Source organism: Salvia miltiorrhiza, chromosome 8 (assembly GCF_028751815.1).
Source record: "Salvia miltiorrhiza cultivar Shanhuang (shh) chromosome 8, IMPLAD_Smil_shh, whole genome shotgun sequence".
In the NCBI taxonomy this organism is placed as follows: Eukaryota; Viridiplantae; Streptophyta; class Magnoliopsida; order Lamiales; family Lamiaceae; genus Salvia; species Salvia miltiorrhiza.
Window position 1 is genome coordinate 6076485 of NC_080394.1, and position 11556 is coordinate 6088040.

At 35.7% G+C, this 11556-nt stretch overlaps 2 protein-coding genes and 1 pseudogene across 2 annotated transcripts; all 3 read right to left on the reverse strand.

The window, feature by feature from the left end:
* Positions 1-2875, reverse strand: LOC131000404 (probable pectinesterase 53). Its single transcript, XM_057926291.1, has 5 exons — positions 2508-2875; positions 2212-2404; positions 791-994; positions 462-697; positions 1-377 (listed from the first exon to the last, which is right to left on the reverse strand). The coding sequence occupies exons 1-5, from the start codon at positions 2855-2857 to the stop codon at positions 212-214; spliced, it is 1149 nt and encodes a 382-aa protein (XP_057782274.1). The 5' UTR covers positions 2858-2875; the 3' UTR covers positions 1-211.
* A 1227-nt stretch (positions 2876-4102) lies between these two features.
* Positions 4103-5131, reverse strand: LOC131000405 (transcription factor MYB108-like). Its single transcript, XM_057926292.1, has 3 exons — positions 4923-5131; positions 4676-4805; positions 4103-4584 (listed from the first exon to the last, which is right to left on the reverse strand). Exons 1-3 carry the CDS (start codon positions 5095-5097, stop codon positions 4113-4115), a joined length of 777 nt encoding a protein of 258 aa, XP_057782275.1. The 5' UTR covers positions 5098-5131; the 3' UTR covers positions 4103-4112.
* A 4128-nt stretch (positions 5132-9259) lies between these two features.
* On the reverse strand, positions 9260-11246 carry LOC131000407 (uncharacterized; annotated as a pseudogene).
* Between the last annotated feature and the right edge of the window lie 310 nt (positions 11247-11556).

The following is an 11556-nucleotide window of genomic DNA, read 5'->3' on the forward strand; positions in this document are numbered from 1 at the left end:
TATGTATACGACTTCAAATTAAGATCACTTCAACTCCAAGTACACATGGAGTATTTTCAATCCCATCAACATTAAGATCACTTCAATTCCAAGTACACATATGGAGTATTTTCAATCCCATCAACATTTTATCATTAGAAATGGAATGATGAAATTCAGTGATAGAGTACCAATAAATGAAAGAGAAGATAAATTTGGGGTTTCAAAAAAGTCAAAGGTGATAGGTAGAAGGGTTTATAAGCCAAGTGTCGCCATCAATATAATAAGTGCCAATAAATGGCATGGCCTCTTCGTCTGTGAGCACCCTCGCCCACGCTACACGCCCCGTCACGTTAGCCCCTCCTCCGCTACATTTATATTCACCATAATACACTTTCCTACACACACACACACATATTATCAATTAATTAATTACTGCTTTCACTTAATTAATTAATTATATAGATTTAATTCCGACTTACTGGTCGCGGGATTTCTTGCCCCAGTCGCTCCATCCTTGGGGAAGCACGATTTTATCCAAAAACGTGTAGGAAAACACGACTCTCGAATAATCTCCCCATGCCCTTCCCAAATAGATGGACCCGCTCCCCGTCACCGTACAATTCTTGAACGAAAATCCGCTCCCAATCGACGAGTTCGACCGCTTTTGAGCTGTGACCGACGCCACCTTCTGCGTCACCGACTTCAAATAGCAATTCTGCATGCCCAAAAGGAAATTAAATTTATTGGGTTGGATGGATGATGGGCCTTGATGTTAATGGGCTTTTGAGGCCCAAAGAGGAGGAGTCACCTCGTAGAGCGATGTGCCGTAGCCGAAGATGAAGTCGACGGAGCCTTGAATGAAGCAATTGTTGAAGTAGTGAAGGCCCTTGTGATCGTAGAGGGTGTCTTGGCTGCCGTAGAAGCTGCAGTTGTAGAACGCCGCCTTCGTCCCCGATATACGCAGCGCCGCCGCCTGTCCGCCCCTCGTCCCCACCACGTGCGGCGCCGTGTTCTGCGCCTCCGATTACGATTATATAAATGACACTTTTATTAATAACAAATGAAATCATGCGTATTAAAGATTTTTCTTTTAAATGCAAATAATATTTTTTATAAAATTAAATAATACGTTATTAGTATAAAAATGAACGAGGCATTACAAATTTACAAGGGATAATTTTAATGAATGCAAATGATATTTTTCTTATGTACAAATGATACTTCTCAAATACTTATTTTTTTTTTAATAAAAGTAAATAATGTTTTGTGTAAAAATAAATGATAAATTACAAATAATTAATACCTTTAATGCATATGAATAATGTTTTTAAGACAAAAGAAAATACTTTATCGAATGAGACGAGACGAATAAAAAAACAAACAAACGATGGACCGGACTGATTTGGCCGCACGTACGTACACCCTCACGGGAGAGTTTTTCTTTTGAGTTTATCATGGCATAGCGTCAAATTTTCCGATTGCAGTACCATCATGTGAATAGGAATCAATTCAAGGTAATTTGAATTTGGGAAATAATTCCTTAGTTTTTTGAATTGCTAATGAATAAATAAATAAATCTGTCTCACGTGATAGGAGCGCCGACACTTGATATCCGGGAGAAGTTCCAATTATTTAATGGGAAAATTAATTTTGTTTAAGTGCATTTTTTGGAGCATAATATGATTAGTAAATGCTTATTTGTATATATAGTAGTTCCTCCTCGGTCAGTGTCATTTAATAGAAGACAACTTCTAATTAATATAATTATATTTTGTATTGTTTCCCGTGGATTACGAATCTATGTATAAAATTATAAAATTACTAGCAATGTGTGTGTGGAGTAATATATTATAGCGAGTGGGAATTATTTTTGAAACATTTGAAAAAATAATATATGTTTGCCTTTTTATCTCTATAAACGAAGTGATAATATAATGATGTATAAATTTATCATTTAAAGTGGGAATCACATTTTTTAAATCTTATTTAATTTATAAGATAATATATATTTATCCAATCCTTATCAGGTGGTATAAAATTATCATTTTCCCAAGAGATAATGTGCTGCTCGAAAAATTATACAACCTGCCCATATTTTTTCATACATCAAAGCAAACGAGATATTATAAGTGGGTAAATATAGCTTATCTCTTTCTTATACTTCAAAGCAAACACACCCCCTAATATATATAGAAAGCAAGTTAAATAGGTGGAGCGGGAGATGATGACCTCAAATTTGACGTTGATTGCCGTAAAATAATCAGCATCAACGGCAACAGTAGCACTTTGAAATGTCCTCAGCGGCGTCCCATCTCTTCCTCTCACCGTCGATGCGGTGTCGTTTCCGGTGATAGTCGGAGGGTCACTCGCATTTCCCACCAACGTCACGAAACTCATTGTTTTTGGGATATTCACCTTTTCTCTTCATCAATTTAATCTCTTCATATATACAAGTTTAATACTATATAGTATAATTAACAACATACACAAATTAACTTAAAACACACATATATATTTATATATACCTGTAGAGGCCGGAATTTATGCGTATGACAACCCTACGAGTATTGTGAAGAGGAATGGTGTTGAGCGCGTCATTTATGGTGATGAAATCGGCGCTCCCATCCTGGCTCACGCTCACTTCCATTCTATTCGACTCGGCCTTCCACCTCAAGTCGTTCAGTTCTTGGGTAACGGCTACGGATTTCTGCTGCTTGTGACGTCGGACGTGCCACGAAACCCACGCGTCCAAGTCCGCGTGGGCGTCGGAGCGAACTATGATTGGGCATAAGAGGAAGAAGAGATTAATGGTGAATCTAAGACTAAGAGGCATGATGTTTGTGTGTAGGAAATTAGCTAGGACAGCCAGCTGCATGAACAACAAATATGGGTACTACAAATACTAGTGCTATAACGTATGGGTTATGAGAATGACATTCTTGATTGATTCACACTTTTACATTAATACCCCTCTTGAATTCAACTTTCAAATTGGTGCATATATGGTGGATGGAACAAAATTCATCTCATTCACAGGTTCCTACTCACAATCTAACACCGCCTTTTAAATTGAGTTACTTAAACAACATTCATATATAATTAACTATTGTGACATAATAGGATTAAAGAGCACAATCAAACAGAAAACGTAAAAAAAGACACAGATTTACGTGGTTCACCAAATTGGCTACATCCACAAACAGCGAGACCCCCGTACTGCGAAGCGGAAAATTCAAGACATAACAATATTAACGATCAATTTCATCTACATTAATTCTTACATCTCTAGTTTTTTTTTTTTTTTTTTTGAGATAATCTCTAGTTTTAATTTCATGGCCAACTAATACTTGTAGAAAGACAGGATTATTTTATTCGAGCTCACACATATATGTTTAATTAATTAATCTTTTGATTTTTAGTACAAATTTTACGGTCTGATCATGTTGACACGAGGAATCGAACATCTGAATGAACTTTCCACATCATAGTATATTTTAGTAGTTGAGGGATATTTTAGTCATATACACGACATTTTAGGTGGTGAGGTAGAGGTCCCAAAAATTGTCCCCATTTACGCATATGGTTACGACAAGCTTGAAGAAAATTAATGGTGCATGAAGCAGATGGTGGTGATAGCAACAAATGATGAGTGCACCGTAGCTGTAATCCATTTCTCAACATCCTCTCATGGTGGGGATACTATATTATACTACCCTACAACACAAGGGCACTTCTACCTTCTAAATTAAAACCACATCCAAAGTCAAAAGCCTAATTTGTTAATTAGTATACATGGGTGTGGATAGAGTAATATTCTAATCTCATTAAGGATCATTCTTTTGATCCACATGCATCATGTATAATTACTTTTGTCTGAAAAATAGAACCAGATTTTACAAGTAAATTCCATATATCAGTCAAATTTATATATATGATACAAATCGTGTGCCTTGGTAGTGTTGGAATAAATGACAGATATACATGCATGTACATGGGTTACAAATTATACGAGAACTAATCGAAGATGAAACACAACATGTACCATTTTCCAACTTCTGCAGTCCCATTTATATATATATATATATATATATATATTACATCTAATTATTCATGAACGCTAGCTCCTTAAATTAAAGTAAGTAATCATCACTCAATAGCATATTTGATAATTCCCCACAAGTGAAGCAGCATGGATTATGATCACTTCCATCAACACTACCAAGACCATGGCTCTGTTGTTGGAACAACGTGGAACTATAAAGTCCACAACCACTATGCTCAGATAAATTATCCGTAGCTGCAATTTGATTGGCTTCTATGATCTCCAACGGAATAATATTGTCACACAGATTGCCCCAATAATCCATCTGTAGCGCCTCCTCGTGATTCATCAGTATCTCATCTTCAACATTATTAGTATTACACTGGGACTGGGATGCATCAATTTTCTCAGACAGCCAAATGTCACGGCCGAACTCCCTCAACTCGGCGCTGTTCGTGTCGAATTTCAGCTGCTTTGCATGATTCACAACTCGACTTCTCCAATAGTTCTTGATCTCGTTGTCTGTTCGATAAGGCAAGAATTTGGCTATTCTCGACCACCTTCGTTAATTAGTTCAAACTTCTTCATCAACTCATATGAATTACAAAAAATTTATCATTTAATTAGAAATTCAAATATATATAGACATACCGATTTCCATAGAGGCAGTGAAGCTCCATAATACGAAGCTGCTCCTCAAGTGTGAAATTCCCTCGTCGCACATTTGGTTGTAAGTAGTTTTTCCATCTCAATCTACAGCTCTTCCCCGTTCGCCTCAACCCTTTAATTTTTTTTTTTTTTTTTCGTAAATTATACTATATATTAACATGCAAAATGTGCATTAATTCATGCATGCATGTGTGTAGTATGTATAAGAAATTAGGGTGCAGATATATACCTGAGTCTCGAGCAACAAAATTCCAACGGCCTTCGCCATGAATGACGATGTAGTTGATGAGTAGAGAATCTTCATGAGAAGACCATGCACCTTTTTTCACGCTTAAAATCTCTTCTTTATTATTATCACTCTCACCTAAGATGCCATTTGTGGCTTCCAAATTTGTGGCTTCCATCTATCTAAACAAAGATGTGGTAAAGATACGAGGTTGCACGACTGTAATTCCTCCATCGTATAGGCCCTTTTATAGTAGGTAACTAGATATTTTCTTCACCCAATAAATATTAATAGTTTAATTATATTCCATTATAGTGGTTCTAATCAGGGTCGGCCCTGACATTTTGGAGGTCCTAGAAGAAAACGAAAAAAGGGGTCCCTTGAAAAATGAAGTTTCTAGATTTATTTTGTTAACTATACATAGCACACTATCATCTTCTACACTTGTGGGACTACATAACTTTAATTTATAAAATGTCATAAATTACAAAATAATGATCAAATAATTGTTGAAGTAATTAATTATAATTTATAGCATTCTGAGAAGTAACATCTTCAATATCAAGTATTCCCAACACCTCATTTTCAATCCATAAAATTGTTATGCAATAAAAACATTAAGAAAGCAACACAAAATTTTAACAAACTTATAATACTTGCAATTTAAAAAATAATTTTTCAAAATCAATAACAATAATATATTTTAATGAATTGAAAATTATACTACATATGAAATTAATTCTGAAATTCAGGGCCCCTCAAATTTTGGGGCCCTAGGCCTTTGCCCCTTCAATCTTTAATTAATATAGTCGTGTCAGATTGTCTGATAGATCTTGTACTCATATCTGAAATCAATTTTATATTCTATGATATGTTTATAATTTTGATGCTATTATTGGTTGTGTTTAATTTGCATTAATTGCACGATATTTTCTGCTAGATTCATCATCTAACCATAATTTTCTTTTGTTTTGCCAAAAATGGACTATATCACTCGCTCCACTCATATATATGGAATAGCAACTACTTATGATTATTTTTTATTTTTATTTTAATATTGAGGGAAACTTGCAGTTGCTCGATGTTGAATTTTTGTTTTAGTGATCATAAGAACTACGTCAAGGTACGATGAAACTAATGGTCAATTTCAATCAACATATATACATAGTGATATATAAGTGCGGAATATTTCTTTATGTAAGTTGGGCTTCGCAAAAAACATAAGTATTTAGTCAACATCAGTTCAATATTCGCGGGAATAATTTGACTTCTTTACATTTTGGTAAACACGTGGGCCTACCCCAACTTGGCTATCCATTTAACATAATTAATTCATTAAAATGGCGTAGTTTGTTAATTAATATTCCCACTGATCATAATCTTCAAACTAACCACACAAATAACTACGAAAAAAAAATCATCAAGTTACAATAGCGAACCAAATAAGAGATCGCTACTATTTACAAGCTATATATACTTTTATTTATTTTTAATTTCTTCCCGCAATTAATCTGTGTAGCTACAAAACATAGTACTATATGATATGATAGTTAGAGGGGTGTATTCGTTGTGGAATTTGATGGATTTCTATGAATTTTAAAAGTCTGGGTGTATTCGTTCAAGACTTTTAAAAGTCTGCAGAAATCTGGGTGTATTCGTTCAAGACTTTTAAAAGTCCATATAAATCTGGCTGTATTCGTTTAAGACTTTTTAAAATCCATACAAATCTAGGTGTATTCGTTATTCCATTGACTTAAAATCCGGAATGACTTTCATGGATTTCATTCAAAAAATACACACGATGAAATCCGGCCAAGAACCACGAGAATTGAAATCCATGAAATTTTAAGCGAGCGCTGAGTTCCAGCGCCCGCGGCCAAGAAGCCAGCGAGCGCTGGAAGCCAGCGATCGTTGAGAGTGTCAGGATTTTAGGCATCCATAGTTAAAGTGTTTTATACAACAAAGTAATATTGATTAGACACCTACCATGAAGGATGTCTACCAAAAGTACATCTCATTTTACAAGCAGCATAAACAAGAAAAGATAGAGACAAAGGCAGCCTTCTCCCATGCCTAAGTTGTACGGAGAAAAGGAATTAACTATCGGTTGCGTATCTGGAATCCTAAAATCCTGAACTACAAGGCTAAACCAAAAAAAGGGTGGTATCAATTGCATGGGTTTCCAGCGCTCGCTGGGTTTCCAGCGGGTGCTGGAACTCCGCGGGCGTTGGGTCTCTTTTAGCGGGCGCTGGTTCTCTGCGGGCGATGGTTTCATGGAATTCAATTCCAAAATTATCTCGTAAAGTCTTCGAAAATCAGTGAAAATCGGGGTGAAATCCAACCACGAATTCTTTGAAAGTCGTCTGGAATCTATGTGAATTCCATGGAATTTAAATTCCATGGACTTTTTAAAGTCTGTGGAAATCCACAACGAATACACCCCCCTTAGTCACAAAATTTATATTATTCTGTCACGTTTAATTTTGGGTCTTTCTTTAGAGAAAATTAATGGTAGTCGTCGTTAATTAAACAGCTCTTATTCTAGAAAGAGAGTCAACAATGAGTTGGGTTGATTCCAGATACGGAACAAGCAGGAATTTGGTCAAGAATACACCGGCCACAATTAATTTAAATACATAAAAATAGATAAAATAATAATACCCTATAATAATACATATGTATAAATAATACTACTGTGATTCTTTTTTGGTCAATGTAAATTATCTTTCGACAAAAAGGGTGCAATACAAAAGGAGTTGTGAACTTACATCACATAGTGATGTAGATGTGTGGCGTATTATCAACCAAATCTTTTTAAAGAGAGAAGATCATGAATTTGAATGATTTTTTTTTTTTTCTTTCTAAATGTTCATAAAAACTTCCTTTTCGAATTTTGTGGTGTAAATCAAAATGTCCCTATTGAAGAATTAATTCTACCTTAGCTAGAAATTACCGAGTGGTGGAGAGATTCTGATTTTTTTTCACTTAGTGGGGAGGTGGGCAGCAATAGTAAACGGTAATTAGGAAATAAGAAATGATAATTGCAGCCAATTAGGTAGTGTTTAATATTTTTCTGAGGGAATATAGGAAGTGAATGGAAGGGAATGGATTAAGATGAATTTTCCCACGCGTGGCTGGGCTTTTGTTATTCTCACAAAAGTAAAAGATTGTTTGACAAAATTAATCACTCACTCTCTCTCTTTTTAACTCATCTTATTTTCGTTCCCTATATCGTTAGATTTTGTGGTACACTCCCCAACGACATCCTATGTTACTTATTAGTGTAGTGAACTTTCTAATTCTTTTCTTCTACAATATATACAATACCATACCAGAAGAGTTTCAAGTAAAAATCACTAAATAATATTAAAACAAATAACTATTTTAGACCTTTAATGATTAAGATCAACAATGAATGCATCAATTGTGTTCAAACTTCGGAGAAAGTAATTTTTTTTCGAGTGTATTAATTTTCATATTGAATGCATTATTTTTTGTAGTTGATGCATTAATTATACTGATCATATATATTTGATTTGGGGAAGGGGAAACGATGAGATTTAAATCCTAAACTTAGCTGTTTACAAATTGAAATTTGCACCGCTTCCCTTAGGAATTAATAAAAAAATCGCTACTACTAGGGACATTAGTTCTATTCAAAAATCAAAGAATTTGATCCGAATAGACTGGGGAAAAAAATGGCTAGGACACAAAATTTATAGCAAAAATTAGGATTGTAACGAGTTGAGCCGAGTTTTAGCGGGCTCGAGATCAGCTCGTTTTAATATTCGGGTGTTCGAGCTCGAATTTTATCTTGTTGTTCGAGCTCGACTCGTCACCCACTTATCGAGCTCGAGTTCGAGTTCGGTTTGAACTCGCCTTCTGTAATACTGTATAATATCGGATTCGAGTTTGAGCTCAAGCTCGAGCTCGACTCGTAAGATATTCGTATACATGATGTTCGAGTTTGAAATCGTTAAAAATTTTGAATTTTTTTTCATAATTAATATGTTACTAACTCGATTGAAGGTTTATGAACATGCTCGCAAACATATTGGCAAACAATCGAGTTCGAACATGTACGAAAGGTTAACGAGCCAGATGCTATCAGACTCGAGCTCGGCTCGATAAAATTATTGAGCTTGAAATCAAGATCAAGCTCGGCTCGTTTACTATCTAATCAAATTTCAAACGAACTTTTTTCTTAACCAAATCTCGAATAGCTTAGAAGTAGCTGTGTCGGTTTACAATCCTAGCAAAAATAGATAAATTTGTAGGCACAAATCGAATTGAATAGCCCAACCGCATTTGGCTTGAAAGTCGAGTTGGATGGTCAAATCGATTGAAATACTTTTATTATAGCATCACACTGTCATAAATAATCACATCATTAAATAATTCTCCTTTCTAACACATACGGCTTTAGATGAGGCCATTTAACATATGTACACATACAACATACACACGGACTTACTATGGTCTATGGAGTTATACCTTCCCATGGTGTTATAGAAGTTGCGATGCCATCAGCATTGACCTCTGCTACAGACTTATCAACATAAAATGCAGCCTCCTTATGAGGATTTCACCACACCGAAGCCAAGGGACAAAGGTACAGTCAGGCTGAGAGGAAATTTATCTACAAAGAATCTTATGGTCACAAAACCACAAACTCGGACATTTATGATTTATCAAACTTTTTATATGCTTCCTTTTGGAGGAAGGGAAAATTATATGTGAAAAACGGCAAATTTGGTGTAATGTGATTTTAGTATCTATTGAAGAGTAGTTAGTACCTCCCTCAGTCTGCTTCCACAACCATTCTGAAACAGCAGCATCATACGAAGCGACATGCTAAAAGGCCTTCCAGGCTAGCCTTTCTTCGAAATTGCTCGTCGTTCTGCCCTTCTTTGAGATACTCTAGGAGTTCGGGGTAATCACTGGAGTCAACTACGACCAAAACATCCTGATGATTCTGTCAATAAGAAGAAGGGAATTAGAAACAGGAATAAGAAACAAAGACCATGAGTTTTGTAAGACTAATGTGCTAATAACAAACATCGGTTTCTATTGCACTAGATCTTGAAATGGATATCTAACTAAAGTTATGCTGTTAACAAGAATAGTTAAGCCCGGATAACCTTTGTGGCTGCTCTTATCATGGCAGGTCCACCAATGTCAATGTGCTCAATTCCATCTTCAATAGAAATCCCAGTAGAAGCGGAAACCTTGTCACGGAAGGGATATAAGTTCACAACTACCACATCAAATGTACCTACAGAGAAACGAGAATCAGCTTATGAATATAGGGTGAAAAGTTGAAATTACACAGCTTTTCAATAAAGACTTGACCACATAGAAAACTGCCAACTCACCGATTCCATGATTATTCAAGGCTTCCATGTGAGACTCTTGATCTCTTCTTGCAAGAATACCTCCATGAACATTAGGATGTAAAGTTTTTACACGACCTCAAGCTGTAATGGATGAAGACAAGTATAAGAGACAACAATGTTAGAACACATCAACATGACTGGTCATTAAGCTCATCAAAGACAAGCTGGAAAACCAACATTAATATCTCTCTGAATAACCATGGACACTGCATCAAGCTTTAATACAGTTCCAAAAACAGTCAATATATAAAGCAGTTCACAACAGACAGGGAACAACATGTATTGCATTCATCAATTATTGATTTATCTTCACCAGAAAACTGGATTTAGTTTGGTTTCCAGTTTTTTAAGTGACAGGGGAAAGGCCTAATCTCTCTAATTATATGAGTTTCTTGAAGGACCTTACAACTAAATGGATTCAATGTCTAATGAAGTATGACAAAAACGCTTACCATTTCAGGGAATTGAGTGAGTTCCTCCACCTTGGTAACAGCCACACCAGCACCTTCTAAAGCTGATGCAGTTCCTCCCGTAGAAACAATTGTGAATCTTCATAAAATAATAAAATAAATAATTTACTTATTTATTTTCAAAGTAGGTAAGCATTTGTATAAGGCAAACCATTTCCATACAGTAAGGAGCCATATAATCTACAAATAGATATCTTACTATTCCGATATTAACTTTAGACTCCCAGTTGTCCAACACTCGAAAATGAAACTTATAAATTGGACAAAACCATCACCTCACCCCAATTCCTGCAGCCCAATGCCAAGCAAAGATAAATCCTTCTTGTGTGACAGTGACGCTAGCATCTTTCCGAAAACAGTAGAGTGAAATAAAATATGCTCATAATCATAGTGAAAATATCATAACAAATAAATAAACAGAAGGTTGTCAAATACTCTCTCTGTATGTGTGTGCGCGCACATATATTACCAGAAAGTGTGGGCTTGGATTCCATCTTTGGAGTTGAAAGAGTTTCTCCATCGCCTTAACTCGAAACAAATTTAAGTTATGCGAAGTGGTCGCAGACTACAACAACATTTCAACGAGGAAACGTTACGAAGAAACACCACAAATCCAAAACAACATACATTGATAGTAAACTCGTATGTAATTGAAAATCAAATAAGTAGGTACCAATTTGTGCGACAGAAAGGCAGTGGTGGGGTGAAAAGCCGAGGAGGTTGCGCAGGCGACGCTTTGCAGCTGGTGGCCTGCGCTGACAAGTGAGGAGG

Bases quoted from the DNA above. Each gene is read 5' to 3' on its own strand.
- LOC131000404 (XM_057926291.1), bottom strand. From the start codon at position 2,857: ATGCAGCTGGCTGTCCTAGCTAATTTCCTACACACAAACATCATGCCT. The intron at 2,405-2,507 runs GTATATATAAAT...AAATTGATGAAG, and splicing joins ATAAATTCCGGCCTCTACAG to AGAAAAGGTGAATATCCCAA. The intron at 698-790 runs GTGACTCCTCCT...TTGGGCATGCAG, and splicing joins ACGGCACATCGCTCTACGAG to AATTGCTATTTGAAGTCGGT.
- LOC131000405 (XM_057926292.1), bottom strand. From the start codon at position 5,097: ATGGAAGCCACAAATTTGGAAGCCACAAATGGCATCTTAGGTGAGAGT. The intron at 4,806-4,922 runs GTATATATCTGC...AAAAAATTAAAG, and splicing joins TTTTGTTGCTCGAGACTCAG to GGTTGAGGCGAACGGGGAAG. The intron at 4,585-4,675 runs GTATGTCTATAT...TAATTAACGAAG, and splicing joins CACTGCCTCTATGGAAATCG to GTGGTCGAGAATAGCCAAAT.